At 46.1% G+C, this 23,909-nt stretch overlaps 3 protein-coding genes across 5 annotated transcripts in view; 1 reads left to right on the plus strand and 2 right to left on the minus strand.

Moving 5' to 3' along the window:
• Positions 1-23,909, minus strand: part of LOC122710326 (L-lactate dehydrogenase A-like 6A) — a 99,836-nt gene that overhangs the window by 43,186 nt on the left and 32,741 nt on the right. The window lies entirely within an intron of this gene.
• Positions 1-23,909, plus strand: part of LOC122710325 (TSC22 domain family protein 1) — a 123,001-nt gene that overhangs the window by 35,112 nt on the left and 63,980 nt on the right. The window contains exon 1 of one of the 3 annotated variants that reach the window (XM_043928091.1): positions 17,951-18,943. The exons of 1 other annotated variant lie outside the window; for it this stretch is intronic. In XM_043928091.1, the coding sequence (XP_043784026.1) occupies positions 18,899-18,943 (45 nt within the window). In that variant the 5' untranslated portion in view covers positions 17,951-18,898. Of the gene's footprint in view, positions 1-17,950; positions 18,944-23,909 lie in introns of those variants that run through there. One more of the 3 variants, XM_043928092.1, reaches the window with a different exon arrangement.
• Positions 4,591-23,909, minus strand: part of LOC122710330 — a 52,511-nt gene continuing 33,192 nt past the window's right edge. Inside the window, exon 2 of the mRNA XM_043928100.1 lies at positions 4,591-4,950. Coding sequence (XP_043784035.1) covers positions 4,682-4,950 — 269 coding nt within the window. The 3' untranslated portion in view covers positions 4,591-4,681. The remainder of the gene's footprint in view (positions 4,951-23,909) is intronic.

The raw sequence follows: 23,909 nt of genomic DNA on the forward strand, positions 1-23,909 counted from the left end.
AACCCGATCATTACGCGTTTATTCGCGCGAATACGCGTTACATCGCGTTGTAGAGGAGGCTATTCTCCGTGCATTGTGCTACTACGTCCTTCCTCTGCCACTGTTTTTCTCCACTGTTTTCGAGAAGGAGACGGTTGAAAAGTTAATTCTCGCGCCTAGCAGGGAATGGAACAATAGGTAATCGTATTTAATTATTGCGATAAAAATTGAACAAGTTGAATACAAAAAAGAAAAATGAGTAAAGTACGCTTTTTTGTCGCGCGTTTTACGAATTAACTTCTCGACGAATACCTCGATCGAAAATATCCGAGACACAGAGATGGAAAATATGTTCGCGAGACAAGAAAGGCGGCGGCCCCGCTTTCCGTTTCGGCGGCTCGCTCGAGGCCGATCGGCGCGTTTCTTGCGGGGAAATATCGAGTACGTACACGTACGTCGTCCCGCGTCGGAGCGGCGTTACACGCGGGCCCATTTATCTGTTGGGATAAAATGCAGATAGGATCTGCGTCCGCGCGCCGGTTCCTGCCAGTATTTGTCATGGAGATGCGACCCACCGATACCGCCTCGCCCGAGCCACGCTCGGATTCTTGAGCGTGCGCCGGTAATTTACCGGCTCCGCGTCTCCTCGCGTTTCTCGAAAATTTCCTTTCCCCCAAGGACTCGACCATTTTATTCGCTCTCGAATAATTTCCATCTCTCTTCCATTATTCCCGTATCACGATCGTTTCGTAGGTACCTAATAGATAATCCTGTAATCATTCTTGACGCACAGGGATATATGTATGTATATATATATATGTATGTACAGTCGCCCTAAATTACACTCGAGCGGTTCCGGGGAACGGAGAGAAGTTCCAGGAAAGGAGGTAGAGCAGGTGGAGGGTATTCTTGGAAATGTGTTTGCATTGGAGGTGTATAATTTTTGGAGGCGTCGCGATCGATTCGATTAAGCTTGGAGGGAAGAAAAGGGAGTTTAACGTAGCGTCCAACTCGTGCGGCTGACGCGTTGTGTTTAATCGTCAAGCGTGCACGTGTGTTGCGTATGCATACAATAGTAGTAATCCGCATGACACGGTAAATATCGGCAACTCGTTAACTCGAGTCGATCGCTCGTCACCACAAAAGGAATTTCTAAATCTCCCCTCCCCCGTCGTTTTTGTCACGGATCGACGGATCGAGCGACCATGCTCGTCAACGTGGTAGATTGGCTTTTAGGATCCGCGAAGGATCGGATTGGAAGGAGAGGGAAGGGGAGGGAAAGAGAGAAACGCGTACGCGTGGAATTTCGCGTTATCGTCGAAGATGAGGTACGTGCTGATTACCGAGCTGCTCACACTTCGTTTCTTCTCCCTCCGCTCTTTCGCCTCCCGCAAAATTACAACGGCGCGAGGGAAGGAAGGAAGGAGGCAGCAGCCGGCAGGGAATCGAAGGTGAAATTACACCGGCAAGAGGTACGCGGCTCGGCAGAGTGCTTAGAGTTTTACCGATTGCGAGACGGGTAATTGCGAAGGATGGCCCTGGAGGAGGAACGACGCCGATTGGCTCGTGTCCGTTTCTTCCTATATCGATACATCGAGGACGAGCTCATCGTAGAAACGATTCTCGTACTTTCGACAAAATAATCGAGCGTATTAGAAGAGCCCAACGTTTCCTTTACTCGTTATTACTCGCGAGCTATCCTTGGTCTATTATATTATTATCTCTGTTTGGGTGAGATTGCAAAATCGCGTAATATAAGATCTCGGAGGTTATTTTACCCGGAATCGATCTGAATGAGACGAATCCGTATCCACCTTGCGACGGTTGGCAGCTGGTGTACCATTGGGATAAGGGCGAAACTCGCCTCGAGGAGATGGAGAGTGAAAAAAAGTTGAAGATCTTGGAGATGGAAGCAAGACGAAATCGGGAATTCCGGAGGAAAGGGGCTCGAGCAAAAGGTTGCCTCGCGCTTTATTTATCTACATCTTCGTCCCAACTTGGCAACCTACTTACGTATATGGCGCAACGGGGTGCAAATTATGCGTGTTGCGAACAGCCTTCCGCTCGTCCCGCGCGTCTTTTCTTCGGTCGGAATATTTTAAACTGAGCACCGAGTCCGTGTAAATATATGGAGATACGCGTTAAATCGTGCCTTGCTTCTCGCGATACTCGCCGTAACGAGATCGTGCAACGAATTTTTGGGAATATATTTCGAAATAAACGAACCTTTGACGATTCTCGCCGCGCGAATGATTAACATTCGAGAAAGGAAGGAAAAAAACTCCCGTATCCGAACTAACTAAGAGAGACAAAAGTGGAATTTTCGGACGATAGAACAATTACTTTTTTTTGCATTAAACTTCATTTATTCAAGTAGAAATGAACAAATTGACAGTTTCTTTCAACATCTATGTCCCCGTTGCGCTTCGAATCATCGAATCGTTGAATCATCCACCGTATATTCTTGCTAATTTCGTTGCACTTTCACTATTTCCAACATCTTTAATTATTTCGTATTTCACTTCAATAGTTAAAGCTACACGTTTTCATTTTGCTATTACGATTTCAGACTCGATCAATATGGTTACGTTTAGCCGACCGAACGCAAGAAAGTATTTATATCATATCTAAATACGTTATATTTACGTCGTAATTTAAGTATGTAAACATACGAAACGTACGGATAATAGAACGTTCGTATATTAGGATATTCGGATACGGGAGTCTCCAACTGTATAAAAATTCGAAAAAAATCTCTCGATCGAAAGTAGGATTCGCTCTCGGACTCGTTTCGACAACAGGTCGAATCCCGCGTGTACACACGTTGAAAGAGAACGTATGCGGACATTAGCGTGGTACCGGCATAAATTTGTACGCCGGCCGATACACCTCGCTCCGTGTTGTCCCTCTTTCTCTCTCTATCTCTCTCGTACCGTTGCCGCGCAGACGCATAAGTCTTCCGGACATCGTATAGGATCGCGGCTCGACATTTTCCACCGCGCAATAGGTCGAGTATCTGGCCCGCTTTCGACCAGCGATGGCTGCGACACCGTTCGCGAGTCTCTTTCTCCCATCGATTTCCGACCCATTCGAACGATCCATTCGGAAATTGGCCACGTATCGAAACTCGATCGAGAACTGGAACTCGGTTACGGAGATACGAGCACGTACGACTTGTGCAACGTTAAGAAATCGCGAAAAAGAAGAGAATCGTTGGAACGGACGCACGACGTCACGGCCCATCGCTAACTTGTTAAGCACGCGTTCGGTTTGGACGGTTGGGCGCATAAACACGCGCGCAGGCGCAACGCGTGTTAACCTTGGAATAGTTTTCGCGTTTGCTCGTTCGAGGCGACCGTTTCTTGTAACAGCAGAAATTAAATCGCCTCTCGCGACTGGTAATTGGTCGCGAGGAATCCTCGTTTCGCTCTCCGTATCTTATCCATCATACCCGCTATTTTTCGACAACGTTCAATCGTTCGAGATCGACCGTTACATCGGGCAAAGTTTCGGGTCGAAAAACGATTCGAAGTCGAGGATCCCTCGAAGATCTATCATCGCACAAGGAGGTGCGAGAAGCGGTCGTACCGCGGCGATGAGACTTATGAAAGGGGGCCGAAATTCTCGAAAAGATGGTTATCGGACGGTCCGCTTCGCAATAAGGGAGAACGAGTGTCCGTGGAACGTGTAACTTGCCGACAGCCGTATGTATCTTGGAGGAGAGAGAGAGGAGAGAGTGAGAAGGCCGGGGCTACGCCGCAGAGCCACGTCAGGAACGAGATTTAGAGGCCGCGACTGCGGACAATGCACGACACCTGCACCACCTCGAGAGAAGAGAGGAACGGAGAGATGGAGTGGAAGGAAGAGGGGAGGGAAGAGGAAAGGTCGGTTCGGGCGCGATAGTGGCACGGTTGAGGCATCGCGAGAGGAGAACGGAAACTGGCTGGTAGCCAGGAATAAACGACGGGAGAAACGTCTTTTAAAAGGTTCTTTAACGCGCGTGTGTAGAAAAACGATTATTCGACGAAGGGGCGCGAATCGAAGTAGCCGCCTCGAAGACGTTCTCCGCATTGTTGCAAAATACCGACGATACAGCCTTGTCGGTGTAAGTTTCTTCCTCCGGTGGGCTTGGCGACGATACTACGCGGATAGGATGACTATTAGCCGAGTAGTAGCCTCCCGTCGCATCGTCCAGAACCGCTGAGCTCGACCCACGCACTTAACAACTCTTCCTTGACCCGTCTTCTCGGTGCGTCTTCGAGGCCCGACGGTGATGCGATCCCGGCAAGTCGGTTGGCTCGACGAATACGTGGGACGCGCTCGTTCACTGGAAAATCATTTGCCTCGCGATCCTGTCGCTCGACGGTGAATTTACCGCCGAAAACTGTAATTTTCGGTAGGACCCCTGCTGACGAGGCGCCCGGTCAACCGCGAAATCCAGAAACGAAGAGGAGGCAAAAATGGCGAAGGGGCACGAACGAGTCTCAAAAGAAAGGAAAAGAAAAGAAAGAAAAAACGGTTCGCCGCTTTTATCGTGATTTAAAAAAAAAAAATAAATACCAATGGGTATTTTATTCGATCGAGCAGATGGATAATCATCATACACGAGGATTACTCGACGAATCAAGGTATATTTTAATAGACATAGAGAATGATACAAAATAAGACGTAGCTTTCGGTTTTTTGAGAGGAAGAGGTTGGGTTACGAGCTTCCTTCCGACGACACGTCGTAGTCGCTGTCGTCGCTGAATCGCGGTTCCTTGATGTTAGGCGTGGCGGCAGATTTATCGTTGATCAGGACGTAAGTGCCATACGGGGTCTTCTTGATCCTTCCTAGAGCGACTCCCGCTTTCAGAACCTCCATTACCAGGTAGCCGGCGCGCGCTTGGGTAATCTTCATGTTCTTCAACACGTATTGCACGATACTCTCGAACGTGGCACCCTCCACGAACCCGTTCATCTCGTAAACACCTGCGGGAACGGGTTCGTTTCAGTCCTCATTTCTTACCAATTTTTCTTTTCTTTTATATATATATATATATAACATATACGTTAAAAAAAAGCATTTCGTCACATAGATCCGAGATGGGAAAGAATTCGACGTCCACGGCTTAATCTAGATTAGATAACTGAAAATACCTTTCGTATCGCGCTATAAACTTCCCTCTCCTTCAAGAGGAGCAATATCGTTTTTTTTTATTGGTATTAAGTCTCGTAATTGAGATGTGGTTCCTGTCGTGCGGCCGTACACGCAACTTCAACAACTTCGAGCATCGTTGGGCGGCCGCCGCCGCCGTTGGGCGACACGCGACGAACGGAGATGTCGTGCGAAAAAAATATCCTTGGGACGACGAAAGGGACGTCGACAAGGATGTGGTTACGGCCCGCAAGGACGATAATTAAGAGCACGATGCATTCTGGAAAATCGCAAATTACGCGACGTCGAAGGCGAAGAAATCCTACTCGTATTATTACTTTCGATTCGAAGGTGAACTACAATTCACGTACATCGAGAAATTTAGAGTATTTCAACTCGTCGAGAAGATTTCGAAGATGCGAATTGGAATTGTCAATATCGTTGGCTGTCGTCGAGATCTCGCTTCCTCGAGGAGGAACAGTTTTTCGTCGAGGTTGGCGTGGAAGCAGCAGGCCTGATCCCCCGGCCTAATTGAAGGGCGCCCAATGCGCTTCTTCGGTCAACGTGTAATTATCGGGCTCGAGAATGCGCCGCTCGAAAACGAGAATAGAGACATTATTCCACCGCTCTATCTTTTCCTTTCCGTTTCTTCCAGAAGGAACAGAAGATGCCTCCCTTTTTTTTATCCTCCATTACCCGTCCATTACTCCCCCCCCTTTTTAGAGAGGCAATATTACTATACGAGCAAAACTACTATTTCGATTACTTGCTCCGTTTCGAGCAGATCTATCGAATTATTGGATTCAAAATAATCGTGGATAAACGAAAAGATGGCGGCGATTAAAAGCGGCTGGCGGAGGCGCGAATGGGTCGAGATACGGGCGAAAGATAAGATCGGCGATCGTGGGCGAGAGAGAGCAGCCTCACCGGTCCAAGGAGCGTGTCTTCTTTATTCTTCGGCTCCGCCGAAACCGACACGAACATTCCACCTTCCTGGAACTCCCCGTTTTTCCATCGCTATTGTACGGATGCGATGTTTTGGGTGGAATATATCCATATCCGGTTTGGGGAACCGATTAAAATTACACGTTGATTATAGGTTACGTGGGATCGTAAAACGTTCTTCGATATTACCGTCGTTTATGGTTTTAATTTGAACGTTCGAATTAAAAATTTGTCCAGCGTATCTTTTTATTTCTTACATTTTTCTCGTATTTAATTATTATTATATATACCCGATTTAATTATTCGTTATTCATTTATATCGGAACGATGCGTGTTTCGAGATGTCTCTGTTTGGATGCAAGTAGCTCGTCACGCGACGAAAACGAGAACCGGGACCAATTAACCCATCACGATCGCTAATTGCTCTGACACGAAATGAATAGAACGCTCTCTGAAACCGGCCTGTTTCCTTTCGTACAACGATACCGATCAACGAGTGGATATAATTGGATAAGCAAAAGCTTTCCATTTCCAATTCCCCGTTTGCCGTTCCAATATCGTAAATTCTATTTATATAACATTCGTCGAGTTCCCCTTGGTTGGCGGCGATTAGATCGCGTGGTAAAATTTCGAGGAAAATTTTTGGCCGAGGTTGTAACATTTATCTCCAACTCTTTTCTCTTTTCTCTTTTTTTTTTCAATTCCAGTTAGGTAAGGTGGAGAGGGGAGGCAATGCGGGTCGACTGTTTTGCATAAAACACATTTACCCAACGTATCCTTTAGATAAAACCTCGTGTTCACGCTTACCGGTAACAAATCGGTATTATCTATACATTGGTCGTGTCAAAGCACGCGCGGTGGTGGCCGGTATCCGAGCCAAAGCGTGGAGCACGAACGATCGACCGTCCCTCCATACCCTCCCTCCCCCACGCTCCGTAAAATATCGTATCCCGCGCCGATAGTCGTGGTGAAACCCGCGTGGTGAAACGTCACGGACTATTACCACCGCCCGCCTCTCCCGAAAGAGAAAGAGAAAGCCTCTCCCTTGCCCGGATAGAGTCATTACGTCCGAGGGATAAAACTTTCCACCTGCGCCGCATAACTCGTCCAGGTGAAACACCTGTGCGGCCGAATTCTCCTCGAATTCGTCCGACGGACGAGACACGCTCGGATCCCGTGGAATCCTCGAGGCCGGGTGTAAATCATCGAAACGTTAGCATAATCTCGATCGTTGAGACGAGAGAAAGAGAGAGAGAGAGAGAGAGAGAGAGAGAGAGAGAGAGAGAGAGAAAGAGAGAAGGGGGGCAGGNGAGAGAGAGAGAGAGAGAGAGAAGGGGGGCAGGTGAGAGCGGCGAGGAGAAAGCATCCGAACGGATTTGCCCCTTATCTCCCTGCCGATTTATGGGGCCGAACACCTTATCGTATCATCGTCCTCGTGCTGCAATTTCGCTGTCACGATACGAGCCGAGTAAAAGTTTTAAGGCTCGTAATTACACCTATAAACTACGAAGAGGAGGAGGAGGAGGAGGATTCGAGCGTTTGCGAAAACCTCCGAACGGAGAGCCCGATGATGCTACATTGTACTCGCAGGATAATAAATGTCAACCGTTGTTCGCACAGGTGCTGCAACGAAGCGATGCGATTTTCGAGGGAGGGGATCCTTAAGACTGAGATATCGTGAGGGGGGCGCGACGTTAATGACGCGAGAGCGATTTTGAAGCAGGCGATGATCAAAAATTCCTCGATTTTTTTTTTTTTTTTTTTTACGCAACCAAGAAACAGAGGCTTCGAAGCTGTCGTAACGTATATTTAGACACTCGGTATGTTTTTCATACGCGTTCAAAACGTTTTTCGAAACTAGATACTAGGATTAAAATATCAAAGAAATTTCCTACGTCGGATACAATTTATATTATCGAGCGGCGGGAGCATTGAAAAATAGTGGAATAAGGTAGAATAAGTTTCTTCTCGGGTTCTAGCATTATTATTATTATTATTATTATTGTTATTATTATTATTACCATCTAACGACTGTTTTTACGCCGTATACCCGATACCGTGGAATTACTCCTTGCCCTCTCCATCCTGGTCCCGAGTAGAGCGACGCACGATCCCCCCTCGTCTCTGTCTTTGGAAAGACTCACTTTCAACGATCTGATTCTGGTCGAATATTATAAAATATCCGAATAAATATGAAACGTGATTCAGGAGCGTTTCGTCGAAACTTGTGAAAAGTACGTGGGCGCGGAGTGATGGAGAACTGGATCGTGGCGCGCGATTTATTGGGAGGGATAAGGATCTCGTAAATACGAATTAAACACACGGTGCGTCGATTTTCCGAAGCGAGCGGGTATCGTTCCCCGAGACAAATGGTATTACCATAGATTACAGCTATTTGTACGTACGGGGAACGCATGAATACAGAATCGATGGAAATGGCTCAATTAGTCGCAACGAGTCGAGACTGTAACGCGATCCTTTCTTCTCCTTCTTCTCCTCGAGGTAATTGTCGTACGCGATGGAATGTCGTACGCGAATAGGGAAGCGTTTTGAATCGCGATTCAAGTGTATCTTTCGTTTCGGTGTCCCCTTACCCGCTACCAGCTGAATCACAGTGATTACAGAGATAATGTGTTCGCTGGAAACGAGTTCAGTAGGCCTGGTAAAGGAAACAAGAGCAAACGATATGATGATAAGGCATCATGCGAGTCTTGAAACGTAAAGGGAAGAAAGTAATCCTACGAATCACTCGATCTATATATTTTTTAATGTTCGTGATTTGAAATTTTGAAATTTGACGATAAAAGTTCAAGGAAATTATTCGAGTTCTCAAACGAAATAAATAGTCTTTGGAATCGAAGGAAAAAAAAAAAAGAGGGATAGGAATAAAATCGGGAGAATAGTTTACCAGTCGGGCAAGTTGCAGCTTCGATAACGAGTCTTCGTAATTGTAGTCGGTCGCGATCACGAACTACTGTATCACCGGATATCGTCCATCACGAACAAATCCAGGCGCATTCCTTCGAGGATACGTGAACGTACGCGATTAATTTCAACGATTCGCCCTTTAATATTCCCGATCGATCCTTAAATCGGCCTCGGATCAGAGACGATTTCAAGGAAAAATAGACGATTCCCTCGGTCTGTCGGTCGCTTTGTTCCTCGAGAGAGGCTTCTTTCTTTCCCAACGTTTCAACTGAATAACTGAATTGGACCGCCAACACGTCAAGCTCGTTACGCGATGCCGCCGCTGCTTCTGCCCCCCCTCTTCCTCTTTCTTTTGCTCCTTCTTTTCATTCCCATCATCTCGACCGGGTAATAATAATTATCCTAGGAAATCGAGATTTTTCGCGGGTGAAACCGGTCGAGGCCTCGTCACTGGATATTCATCGGTGGATATACACGTTCGGTAGCCGTGCCATCAAAATTGACGAATAAACGTGGACGTGATACTTGGCGGTGTTGTCGAGTTTTCCGGGAGCAAAGTTCTCGATAAATGGAAGAAACGTTGACTTTTGTTAACCTCGAATAATTCACCACTTTCGCCCTTAATAGAATCTCTTATAAATCGAATGGATATTAGAATAATTAGATTTATTGGAACGTGATCGGGACACGAACATCTATTATATGTTTTTAGGAGAAGAAAGCAACGTGATCGGCGATGATACAAAATCCGGCGCAAGAAAGAAAAAGCGCGTTCTCCGGAGGAGAGGGAGAAGGCGAGAGAGGAAGGGAGGAAGAGGAAGAGGAGGAGGAGGAGGAGGAGGCCACCCTGATCGAGGATTACCATAAACACTCGACTCGGTCGTGCATGCACGTTAGCGCGCTACTAGCAAATACACGTGTAAATCCCGTGTTTCAGCTCTTATTCCGTCTTCCCCGCCTCCACGGTACTCCCTCTACACTCCCCTACTTTTCTTCCCTAGCCACCTCTTTCGTGCCCTTTCCCTCGTGTCCTCGAGACTCCTCGTGGTGAGTGCTCGTGCCGGTGCACCAACGAATCGGCAAAAAGAAGGCCCGGTGTATCGCGGTCGCGTGACTTTCATGCTCGCCCGACCTTCTCTTCCCCGTCCCTCTCCCTCTCCTTCCAACAACGCGACCACGCGTTCGCCCAGATCTGACACAGTCCCGTATATTGCTCGTGAAATTCCAGATTATTCCGATCCGTTTCTCTTACCATTTCTCGGATCATATAAATGACGCGGATGTCGATGTCGAATTTCTCCAAGTTCGATCGAATAAAGTTAATGCTTCGATAATTTATTTCGAAGTTCAAAGCGTAATAAGAATCGCGAATAATTGTAACGTCAAACGGCCGAGATTATACGAGAATACGGATCGAGCATTTTAAATAAATAACATATTTAAAAATAAGTTTATTCGAAATTTTCAACGTAATTATTTTTTCACAACGGGTGAACGGGTGCCGTACTCCGTCGGCAATCGAACCCGAGTTATTTACCACGCGAGCATGGTAAGAGATAAGAGTAGAATAAAAATAAGAGGAAAGAAGAAAAAATTGTGAGATCGAAATGTGAGGGATCGGCGGTAAAATACTGGGTGGTAACGGTTGGCCGCGTTCCGTCTATTGGATTCAAAGCAGAGGAGGCCTGTTTACCATATATTTTCCAAGGAAAGCATTGTCAGCTCGGAAACGGGAGAATACAAAAGCGCACGATGAAAGATAGCCGGTTGGTCCGCGAATGGGTGAAACGCGCGTTGCGCATGCTCCCGGCGAACGAAACATTAAGGCAAACGCGAAACGAATGTTTTCTCTCTCTCTCTCTCTTTCTCTCCACGCGGAACGTTCGATCCACCGCGCATAAATAACCGTCGCTTTCCTCTCTCGTTAAAGAAGCGTAGCTACGCCACTGTGTCGCTGTATGCCCGTTCCCTAGCTTTTCTAGATCTGGAACAAACGATCCAGCCAACGAATCGCGCGCGAGCCTTTCCTTTCTTTCGAAACACCGAGATATATCTTTGACCATCACGAGCGAGCTTCGTATCCAACCAACTTTGACTAAGTGACCGAATCGGAGAAGCGAGTCTGTTCCTGTTTCGCGAAATTCCATTGGCGATTTGTTTCAAATGCAGGGAGGGGAGGGAGGAAAGAGATCTCTCTGAATCCCGACACCACGATTCGCGGACACCCCGGCTGGTTAATCGTTGCAATTAACACCCGAGAAACGAGCCGTTTATCGGTTTATCGATCGAACGCGTAAAACACGTTTGCACACGCTCCTACGAATTCTCGCGTTATCGGTATGCGTTGCTCGACATCCGCTGGATCGTGTAAGGGAGCGAAATATCCAAGATAAAGAGATAATTAATGAGGACGACGTAGTCGCGCTACGTTGAAATATATCGTCGATACAAAATAATGCAAAATTATGCCTCTATGTATCTTGTAACACAAGTCAATCGCGAATAGTTTCGTGTAAAAAAATGTGAGAAAGGAATAAAAATATTATCATCCGGTTGGAAGATAGAGGAATTTGAACGAATAAGTATAATTATAATAATTAAATTGTTGGAAAAATAACAATCGATGTAATAAAAGAGATCAACGCGACAGAGATAATAAGAGAGCAACGAGGCGAAATGAAAAGAGCTTCGCGAAACCCAGTAACCCAATACACAATCAACAACGTCTCAATTTAAACTACTGTTCTCTCATCTCTATTTTCGCAATGTACAAGACGCTCGTTCGTATCATCCTCCTTTATCCTTCGATATAAAATCCACCGAAGAAGAGGAATTCGAATTCCTCGAAACGTTTTACGCGTCGAATGAAATTTTCCTTTCCTTTTACGTTTTTCATTAAACGTGCGCTCTCGATATAAAATATATCGAACATTGAAAAAACGGGAGCGAGAAGCAAAACGCTTAAGCCACTCGTCGGACCGTGACTAGTGGCCTAGGCCGGGCCTAGAAGCTCGCAACGAGCTTCGCAATGAAAAACGAAAGGAGGGGGAGGGGGGACGCGCAGATTTTCGCATTGGTGGTCCACGATTGTTATCGAGCCATTTCCCTTATCTTGCCTTATCGGATCCATTGTATCGGTCGTGGCGGCCGTCGCGCACCAATTAAATTAAACCCAATAACCTTCGTATCGAGGATCGAGCCAGCGCGATGGAGGAGCCACGCGTCCACCCCGAAGGAAAAGCGTCGTACGTACGAGATACGAGGGTGGGGGGAATTGCCGGAGCGCTGCGCTGCGATGACTTATCGCGCCAGCGACGGGCAAACGTATAGTTACGCAGCCTCGTAATCATTCGTACACATGTTATAATTACCGTTGCGTGGCCGATTAATCATGGAGGGTGGGGCGAGCCGAGCCGCATACCGTGAGAGTCCCGTGTATTGTAACTCGTGACTCTCCCTCCCTCCCTCTCTCTCTCTCTCTCTCTCTCTCTCTCTCTCTCTCTCTCTCTCTCTCTCTCGAGTTCTCCTCGACCGATGATTTCGTTCGTTCGACAAGTTCGCGCCATAAGGTACTCTCTCGATTCTTACTTTGGGATACGATGTTTGAACCGGCGTACGATACCGGCCTCGGTAAATAACAATGTTTTGCAACGTTCGAGTAATTGGCACGTGCGCTTTTAAATTATATCATTCGAATCGGATATCAAAGCTTCGTTGGACGCGATTCGTAATTACCGCCAACGATAATTCTTAGACTTCTTGCGAGAGAGAAGGAGTTGGCCGGTCGTTAGCAACGATTCCGGAGGGAATAAATGCCTCTGGAATTTACGCGAGATTAAGTGGCGCGTAAGTACGCTGCTAAGCGAGGGATGCCGGGAGCCATCGCTGCAAACGCGTGTATTTCGAGCGGAGGAAGAAGGAAGTCCCGGGGATATTTCCTCGGAATTTCCAAACGATCTCGAATTTCGATTATTATTTCGCGTTATTTATTTGTTACGAGTAGATCGAATTATTTATACCGATATATATATATATATATATATATATATATATATATATATAATTCGAAGCGTGATACAGTTACACGGTAGAGAATCACCTGTTCACCACCGGTGAAGGTGAAGTTCAAGCACGCGACCGCGATACGACTTATCGAGCGATCGAGCCGCTCCCACCGCCTCTCGACCCTCCCCCGATCCTCCACGCCCACGCGCGATCGCTATTCGGTGTTGCACCGCAGCGGAAGCGACTTATAAGCGGTTGAAAGCTACCTCTCCACCGCGAGAGATGAAACTAATAGGATTGAGTGGATAACGAAAACGCGATAAATACGCTCAGAGCTATTCGAAGCCCTGTTCCACTCGTTGGAAGGAGATACAAGCGTATAACTCGAGGGTTGCGAGCACGAGATGTATTAATAGATACGATTTAGGATGTTTCGAGTATGAAATAAGGATATCGTTTATTGGGAAGGAAGAATAAGCGTCGGTTCTCGGGAGATGGTTATTCGCGGGTAATGGGAATTGTACGTTACCGTTCATAAATTATTGGATACATAGTATGCAATGTAGAAGAAATAAATCGATGTTTTAATTACGGGATGAAATTGACAATCGTATCAATTATATAGACATTATTCTATCGACGTATTTATCGCGAGTATTCGCGCGTTACTCGAGTATTTTTCGTGAAAAGAATTATAGTGGGGCTATAACGGAGTCGGAAAAAAACATATTTCGGTGGGAAAAAAAGTCGTTGGAGCGAAACGAGCGTCGCGCGACAATAAAGATATAATGTCTACGATTGGCGAACGCGTTACAAGGTGTTCGAAACGGCTTAGGATCGTATTTTATTAACGTCCCACGTTTCGACCAACTGGTTTTCGACTTCCTCGTTTCCCTCCCCCCCGAATCTCGTTTCTCGACACTCGGCTTCGATCGAATTGACGCGAGCTTCGTTGTTCCCGGACTCGAGTCGAGAGAGAAAGAAGGATTGTAAATTAATCGGCGTTTCGTTTTCCAACACGCCCATGTGTGAATTTCTTTCGATCACCGCCCGAGGCGATCAAAATTCAAATCGGCTCCGACTTTTTGTCGTGCCCCGATAAACGATCCCAAATTGCTTTCACGTATTAATCCCGGTGGCCACCGACCACAAAATTTACGATCGATATAAAGCGTTGCGCAACGGAGGGGAGATAGCGAACGACTTAACTTAGCCTCCGTCGATAGATTAGAATCTATCGGTGGTTTGCGACATTCCGAATCCGGGGCTAAGCCTCGCCCCGATTATTACGCCGTTCAAATCTCATTTTTCTACCTCTTCCTGTTCTCTTATCTTCTCGTTTACATCTATGACTAGTTTTAGACTACTTACATACATACACACTATATATATATATCAACATCGTACGTAAAAATTGATTGGACGAGATTCTGAATTTGAATACTGTACTCGGATTTATTATTACGAATAAGGAACGAATTTACAGGAACCACAAAAGTAGGACAAGAATTACAAGCGAAAGTATCGTATCGAGAGACTCGAATTGCGCGTATGAAGCAACGTGTCACGTCTTATTACGTAAGTCCTATTATCCCCCTTCTTTAAACCTACACCCACCGTTTAATTAAACGTCTGTCATTTCCCTCGACTCTCCATTCCTGAATTACGTAACCACGATATCGCGGCGATAGATGGAACACCTGCGAGATCAGCGTTCTCCAACCTAAAGAATCCGAAGGATCGCGCATCGTATCGGCGAACAATGGGTGGATTTCTCAATCGTTCTGCCACGTAATCGATTAGGGTTCCTCCCGGCCCGCGCTATCGTTGTATCGCGGGAGGTGCGGCCGGCCATTCGGCAAACCTAATTGAATGCGAAATCGACGAAAGGATTCGCTTGTGCGGGGGATTCGCGTATTAATTAACCATCGATTCGTGCATCGCTTCGAAAGATTGTGTTCGAGCAGAGATAAAGGGAGGGAGGGATCTTAGGAATTCGCTCGTATCGTATCTCGTATCGATTCTCCTGCCCCCGTTTATACGTATGGGATATTGAAAAAGCGCACTCGCGAGATCCGTTTCTCACCGTTTATCGTCCATTTCGAGGAGGGCGTCGACATTCGACGATAATTGAAAGACGAGAAATTCGATTGAAATTTTTCTCTCTTTCGCGGCGAAATAAAAAGAACAACGAAACAACTTGAACTGATTTTATAATCGATATCGTAACGCGAGCGACCACCCTCTTCGCGGAAGGAACTAGGAGCCTAGTGGAACGTTGGTTGTGCGCTGTTCCAGCCGTTTCCTGCCCCACCGGGGCCGTGTGTTTGTGTATACGTGCGTACATAAGCAAACCTGTTGTTACCGCCCCTCCCCGCCATTATCTCTCTCACGCATCGGCGCCGATTTTTATAGGCGAGGTGATTCACGAGGCAAGTTCATCAAGCCCCCTCCTCTCCTCCTCCCTTACCTTCCGTGGGCACACAACCAGCGCGCTTTCACGGGGATTAAGGGGAGCGGGGAGGAAAGGTTATTCCATTCGCATTCTTCGATGAAAATTGTCCGTCGGAACGAACGTCTATTTTACCGTGCATTACGTTCTTTTTTTTTTTTTTTACTTTTGACCAATAATTCGAACGCGTAAGATGAAGGAAAAACTGTGAAAATTGTGTTTGAATCAAGTTAGTATTAAAACACATGGATAGATAGATAGATATAGATAGACAGATTCGTTGAAAAAACGCTCGGCGATCAGCACAAATTTCTCTGATCTATAGATTGGAAATGGTTAATAGGAGAGGTTAAGGATGTGTATCGGGGGGAATCGCGATTGCTGAGTAACGGTATTTCTGCCGTTCGTTAACGTCTCCCGCTTTTTACGTCGATCGATATCGCTGCGAAGAAAATACGCAACGTCGCAAACCGGAGATGGCACGTGGAAAATAATTCCAGCTTCGTAGAATACGAATAACCGACGTTCCTCTTCCCCCCTCCTCCACTCTTTCGACAACAGTGTTGCGCGTTCTCGTTTCGATTAAACATTGCGCAACACTGTCGTTGGAAACGCCGTGTTCCGACCGATTATTCGCGAAGGCCAATTAAACGTCTTTGTATTAGCTCACGACGCTCCTTATACTTTCTAACCTCTGCCTACTTGAATTCCTACGCGACGATCCTTGATCACTTAATGGCGAGAGAAAGAAAGATAATAAAAAAAAGAAATAACGAAACAAATTAACTTATGGGAGGAGTGCTCGAAGTGTTTCTGCGAAAACAAAAAATTCTGAAAACTCGAATACACTTTCGAATGTCTACTTTCATGAATAAATAAAATATTCGTGATAGACACCTGTATTGATATACTCGGAAATCGAGTCGTAGCATCGAAAAACGAAGGAGGCTGAAAATACAATACACGGTTATCGGCTCGAATCTAATGCGGGTGAAATTCGAAGGCGCGCTGCTGCTCGTACAAACGGATGCGGCTTCCGATCGCCACGGCGACCGGATCAGCTGTTCAACGCGCTCCACCCACATACGCTCGAACAGAGAATTGCCTTTCCTACTCGGAGGAGAAATACGATTGGAATTTTTGTAAAAGGGAAAAATAGTACGATTCGTCTCGGTTTTCATCGAGCTAAATTATCCGTCTATGAATTCAACGCGTATTCTTGGATGGGAATCATTTTCGCTTTCGATCGATCTCGATGCGGTAATGGTAACGGTACATGAATCGAGTCGGTGGAAGTCGATGTCAGCGTGGAACTGGAACGTTTGATATCGAATGAAAAGCAGCGGTGTTATTTATGGGCGTTGAAGTCGTTAGGGCTGGATGCGTGGTATTGTGACGTGGCCGATCAAGTAATATCTTATCGCGTTAAGAATCTTCGAGTTACGATTAATGAAAACGATCATTTTTACGACGAAAATATATTCTCTTATTATATCCTCTCCAACTTTTTCCACTCGAAAGAAAAAGGAAACGATGCGTTACGATAAAGAAGAAAGTTCTAAAGAAGAAACCCGTGAAGAAACGTATCAGGAATTACTTCGTAACTGCTGTAAAAAGAAAGAAGAGAAAGAAAGGCGGATTTAACGCGGCGATACGCACGTACGAATGGAACGTAATAGAATTCACGTAAATCACGGGTACGTCCGAAACGAGAACTGGAAGGATTATAAAGACAATGACCCCTGCAGCACGAGAGTCAGGTAGGGAAACGCGATAATTCAAAGGGACGTCTAATTCATACGAGAAACTCGTTTTTTATCCCCGAGAGAGAAAAAGAGAGAGAGAGAGTGATCCGAAGCGTGCGCGCGGAGAAAAGAAAGGAGAAGAAGGGCGAGGGGACAAAGAATAAATTACACGCAATGTTCCACAACTTCCGCCGCCATGGAATCGAAAACGTCTCACTTACAGAGCTCGGCCGCTATCCGCCCGAGCCTATCTCTAAAAAAGCCCGAGCCGAGTAGAAGGTCACCCCTATGTGACCGCGAATCGAGAAGAGGAATCTGTGTTAAACGAAAACCCGCATGCCCTCGTCATATCCCGACCCACTCTCTCTTTTTCTCTCTCTCTCGAACAATTTAGAGACGCGAACGCGCCCAACTAACTAAAAATTCGTTGGCAGCGAAAGTGGAGACAAAGACGAAGAAGAAGGGAAAAGAGGGAGATTCGCGGCGCGGAATCAATATCGGTTCGATCGGGTATCGATAACGCCTCGTAAATATAATAAAGACGCCTCGCCTCCTCCTCGGCCGTGCACAAGGGTCGGGTGCCCTAAGAGGAGAGATAATGGTCGAGGCTCTGGGCACCCGGTAGGCCTCGACCCCCTCTCCGCTCGCTCGCTCCCTCCCTCCCTCCCTGCAGTCGCGCGCAACACGTTGCGGGCAGAGGCAACGCGAGAACCGAGTCAGTGAGATTCAGCCCGAGCCGGCGAACGGTCGTCTCTCTCGCCGCGTTCGCTCGTCCATACTCTGCTCGAGAACACACCATCCACGTTTCCACGAACTCTATCGTTCGCTCTCTCGTGTGCTCTCTCCCCGTGGATTTCTTGCCCCGCGCTTGGAACGAATAAAAAACCGATCCGATCGCTTTGCGCGTAAGTAAAGACATTTCTATCATCTTTTGCATTTTCGACGATCCCCTTGGCGAAGATCGAAAGGATACAGAAGTGGAGGAGGAAAAGGAAAAGGAGAAGAGGAGGAGGAGGAGGAGGAGGAGGATATATATCCGTCGGTGGTGGCGAGCGGAGACTTCGACGACCGGTACGAAGGATGTCGCGCGTGGTGGACCACCCTGACTGTCGTTGTCGTCACCGTGTATCGGTGACGACGATCCTCGCCGCGATCTTACGGTGAGATCGCGCGGGCCCCGCGTGTGCGTGTTTCTACTTTTCTTCTTTTTCTCTCTCTCTCTCTCTTTCTCCTCTCTCCTTTCCCTTCCTCTCCGCATAAATAGACTCTCGATACTACGCCTCTCCGATCTCGGATTACGAGGAAACAGGTCCGCCAAACTTATACGCTGCTTGCTTATGTATATATATGTATATGTATATACATACGTGTGTGTGATCATTTATCTCTTATTGCGTAACGGAGATACGAGGTATATATGTAACGTTTATCGTGAAAACAGTGTTATGCCGGTAATAAAGATATCGGTGAAGAAGGAAGGACAAATTTCGATTTGTTTTCGGGAAAGTGGTGACTGACGACACGTTGGAGGTGTTGGCCTCCTCCATGTGCGGTGAGAGGAGAAGAAGCGGAGACTGATCGAGGGAAGAGCGATCGGGCGAAGAGGGGAAAAGCGTTGGTTGGGAGATAGATAGCAGGTGAATGTGACAAGCCCATCAGCTTCGCGCGCGACGCCCGTGGGAACCCGTGCCTGGATCCCTGGATTTAATGCACGCCGGAAATCGCAGCATGGAGGACATAGTGAGTACACCTGTGAGTCCACCGATCTTTATTTTCCTGTACGAGAGGATTTCTTCTCAACGTGATCGCGTAGAGTATCGAGCGATTCCTCGTAATTACGAGATGAAAATGCTAGGGTGGGCGATGAGTGAATAAGCGACGTATTGTATTGCTCGCAACGTTTCTCCTTGTAATTAAAGCGAAAGAAACGAGTTATCACGAATACTTGGAGTTGAATATAATCGCGATTGCTCGAGGTGTGATTCGAACGTGACAGACAGGTGACGCAAGAGTGAAAAATGATAATTTAATAGAATAAATAAGCGTTTTATCCGTGGCGGATGATTTTAATTTTATTGGAGAATAGTTTCTTCTTCGACTTTTCAGCGTACGTCATTAGTGGCTCCTTTCATTAAACGGCAACGATGAACGGTCTGATATGATGATAAGTCAACGTAATACGCGAGACTTATTCGAATCGATGCGTTTGTGTAAGTCAACTGGTGTTACGATCAACGCTGCGCGTTCTCCGACGACGGAGCACCGCATGTATCGTTCTGAAAACTATCCGTAGAACAAAACGCGGACGATGAATTTTTGTCGATCGAATCAATTCGATAGGTGGACGATGGATCGTAATCGAATCGCGTTTCGTTCACTTTCATCTATATTCACTTCCTGTAAAAATTCTCTCGTAATGAATGACCGAACTCGAGGAACTATGATTACGCATACTTTTCACTTTCATCAACATTGCCCTGTAAAAATTCTTTCGTAATGAATGTCCGATTTCTCGCGCCGAACTCGTTCAAATTCCAAAATCTATCGATCGAAAATAAAATCGCGCGTGAGAAAATAAGCGGCTATGCTTACGTTCTCTTCCTGTAAAAATTTCTTCGTAATGAATGACTCCTAATTGACTCGCGTTGAATTCCAAATTTCAAAATCTGTCGATCGAAAACAAAATTGCGCGTGAAGAACTATGCTTATGTTCTTGAAAAATTCCTTCATAATGAATGACCGTCTTCTAATTGACTCGCATCGAACTCATCCAAATTCTAAAATCTATCGATCGAAAATAAAATCGCGCGTGAGAAAATAAGCGGCTATGCTTACGTTCTCTTCCTGAAAAAATTTCTTCGTAATGAATGACCGACTCCTAATTGACTCGCATCGAACTCATCCAAATTCCAAAATCTATCGATCGAAAATAAAATCACGCGTGGGGCTTATGTTCTTGAAAAATTCCTTCATAATGAATGACCGTCTTCTAATTGACTCGTATCGAACTCATCCAAATTCCAAAATCTGTCGATCGAAAACAGAATCGCGCATAGAAAAGCGAGCAGCTATGCTTACGTTCTCTTCCTGTAAAAATTCCTTCGTAATGAATGAACATCTTCTAATTGACTCGCATCGAACTCATCCAAATTCCAAAATCTATCGATCGAAAATAAAATCGCGCGTGAGAAAATAAGCGGCTATGCTTACGTTCTCTTTCTATAAAAATACCTTCGTAATGACCGACTCCTAATTGACTCGCGTTGAACTCCAAATTCCAAAATCTATGAATCGAAAACGGAATCGCGCGTGAGAAAGAGAGCGGCTATACGTTCACTTTCATCTACGTTGCCCTGTAAAAATTCCCTCGTGAACGAAGAGTGATTGGACGTGGAATGAGCGACTGCTAATTGACCCATCCAAATTGCATCGACGCTTCTACTAATTCTTCGATCAATTCGATTAATTCGATCGATCCGCAAACTTTGGAAAGTCGGAATCTTGCATGCTTATGCTGGCGTTGGACGGACGAGCGTGGACGCGCGTGACAGGAGGGGCGTCGTATTAAGGCAGCGACAGACAAATTTCCGAGGCGACTCGAGGCAAAAAACGCGGAGTCGAGTTCCGTCCCCGGGCTGCGTGGAAGGATCGGAGGAGCTCGTTACGCCCCGCTCGATTAGTCTCTCGAGCAACACACGTGCACCGCGCGTACGCCGCGGACGAGCAAATTCATTAAAACCGGTTCATTTAATAGGCGCGCGCATTACGCGGTCGCGATGAAATTTCACCGACCAAACGCTCGCAACAGCCTCCTCCTCTCGCGATTTATCTCGCGAAGAAACGGCGCGAAGCCCGATCCGTCTCTCCGTGGAACCGGTTGGAAAGAAAAGTAGGATCGCGAGAATTTTTCTTTTCAAGAGAAAGGGTTGGACGGGGATGATCCTCCTTCGTGTTTGTTTGTTACACCGGGCGGCGTAAATCCTAACTTAACGTTTAAACTCGCATTCGCAAGCGAGATACGAGCGACAAAAGCAAGACCTCTTCGGTCGAAGGTGTGACCCTCGTTCGCGTGCCTGCTGACCATTAAGGAGGCCCACGACTAATTTGCACTCGGGAGGAAGGGGGGAGGTCGCGAAAACAAGCGCAATTTCCGCTCGATCGAATTCCATTCCGATTCCGCTTCTTTCACGATTTTTCTCTCGAAAATCGAATCGAAGAGATACGAAATTAGGAATAAAGGAAGGAAGGAGGCATCGTGTTGGTGATACGTAGTAAATTATAATAATAATAAAATAATAATAAAATAATAAAATTATAGATAATAAAATTATATATAAAATATATTATATATATATTAATATAATTATAAAAATAATAAAATAATAATAAAATATAAAATAATAAAATTAATAGCATAAATCTTCTCTCGCGTGATATTTCATTCTTCTTTTCCGCCGTGGATTCGTCATAGGGTATAATTAAGACTCGCAAACTACTCCTCCTCCTCCTGCCCCTCCTCCTCCTCGGACGAATTCAACCGATTCGCCGGTAATAAAACGCACAATGGGCGCAGATAAGATTGCGGAGAGAGCTCATTGTTGTTTGGAGCGTGGCGCGGAGGAAAGCGCGGCTCGATCTTCGTAAATCATGTTGTTGCGCAAACATCGTTAACAGGCTGTCCGAATGATCCGAAGCTCGCGATGGATCGCGCGCGACGTGTACCGAGCCTCCCACGTTACAAGGGAGGGACGACTCGATTAGAGGAAACACAGGGGTCGGTTAATGGCGCTTTCTCGTCCGTCGCTTCGAATTTTCTCTTCTTACACGAGTACGCGTTGTCGAGGAGTGGTTCTTCCTCCTCCTCCTCTTCTTTTTCTACGAACGAGGCGTATGATGTATCCCTCTCGACGACGCGAAACGATGTAAAATTTCAAAGATATCGGGTCGAGGTATATTCGTCTCGATAAAAATGGTCCAATTTTTCGAAGGGTATAGAGTATCGAGATATGGAGGGGTCAGCATTGAAAAATACCGCGCGGCCCATGGATCATAATCGACTCTATAACACGGCATGAAATTGCGAAAACGACGACGACTCCGCTCGGAGTCGATGGAATTTACAGCCGAACGTGTTGACCGGTTCGAACCGAGCGAAACTCCGCCAATGACATTGCTCGTTTCTCTACCATCGTGAACGACGCGTTATTTTACAGATATTAAATCACGATATCGAAATGAAACGAATCGTCTGTCCACGAGAGAGGAGAAGGTATCGATTTCTCGCGCCTTTTTCTCTTCCCCCCCCACACGTTTTTCTTTCCTTTTTTTTTTTTTTTTTACTCACTTTAGGAATCGCGCCTAGCTCCTCTCCGCAATTTCGCCGGTTTAAACGTCGGTTGTTAACTGGAAGTTACCAGCGACACACCCCTCTCTTCCTCCTCCTAACGCCTTCCCTTCCTCTGCCTCGAGAGAGAGAGAGAGAGAGAGAGAGAGAGAGAGAGAGACCGAATTACTTTTATTATTAGGACGGAGCAACGTGTAATTATATGGTATATAGCATCGGGCAGAGGCAGTTCCATCCGGTAGTGGAATTACCGCGGTAATTTTAATCTTTTTTTTACACTCCGTGCTACGCGAATAACGATGAAAAGTTTTACTGCTACGTACGCGTGTACGCGTTTCGATGTATCGTATGTCTTAAAATTAGAAAGGAGATATATATATATGTATATATATATATCCCGGAAAATATTTGCAAAGTTGGAATAAACGATGAAAAGGAAGAGATGGCTCATTTGACAACCTATACTCCCGGCAATGTAATTATCCTTTTACAATCCTTCGTACGTAACTCCATCTCGGTTTTAACGTCTCAACCTCAATGAAACTCTTATATCTTCCCAAGCGTGCATATAATATATATATATACACATACGGAGACTTCTCGCGGGAAAGTGATGATGATGATGGGCTATCGTTTGAAAAAGCGCACGCGTGCGTTTAAAAAGACAAACTTGGAGACAGATAATGGCGCGACAATCTCGTTCCACGATAATTCGCGGTGTAACGTTTCCATGAATTGAGACATCGGGCGATCGCGATTCGAGGGTATGTTGCTCGGCGCGCCTCGTTTTTCCAGCCTCCCCTCCCCCTCTCCTCCAGACTCGAAGCTGACGACTTCACCTTTCAGATGCCCCGAGGGATCGACCCACGTTGCTCGTGCGCGCAATATTTACTTCCGCGAGTAACGCAAGCCAATAAATACGAGCATCGATTTACGAATATTGCGAAGAGAGAATATTGTTTATTTGTATATATAATTAACAATAATTTCCGGAATCGTATCTTCCTTCTCCTCGTCTAAACCTAAACATAAACATAAGGATAAAGGAACGGGAAGGAAAGGAAATGGAAAGTGGCACGCGTCGGGATGGAATGGTTCGTAGCGGGAGGGAGGTGTCTCGAATCTTGGCGTTTCATAAATAATTTATCCGGTTCCCAGGCGTAACCGGTGCAACTACACCGGTCAGTTTCGCGGACTAGTTTTCTACGTTTACCGATATTCTCCTTCTCTCGCGCATCGCCCGGTAAGAACCGGATTCCTCCCTCAATCATTCCAGGGGCATCGACGAATGGAAGAAAAAAAAGAACGACCTTCACTGGATCCCATATGGAAACGTAAACTTCCTAATTCATATATATATATATATATATATAT

The sequence above is a fragment of the Apis laboriosa genome, unplaced genomic scaffold (genome assembly GCF_014066325.1).
Source record: "Apis laboriosa isolate Shangri-la unplaced genomic scaffold, ASM1406632v1 scaffold14551_cov152, whole genome shotgun sequence".
Classification (NCBI taxonomy): Eukaryota; Metazoa; Arthropoda; class Insecta; order Hymenoptera; family Apidae; genus Apis; species Apis laboriosa.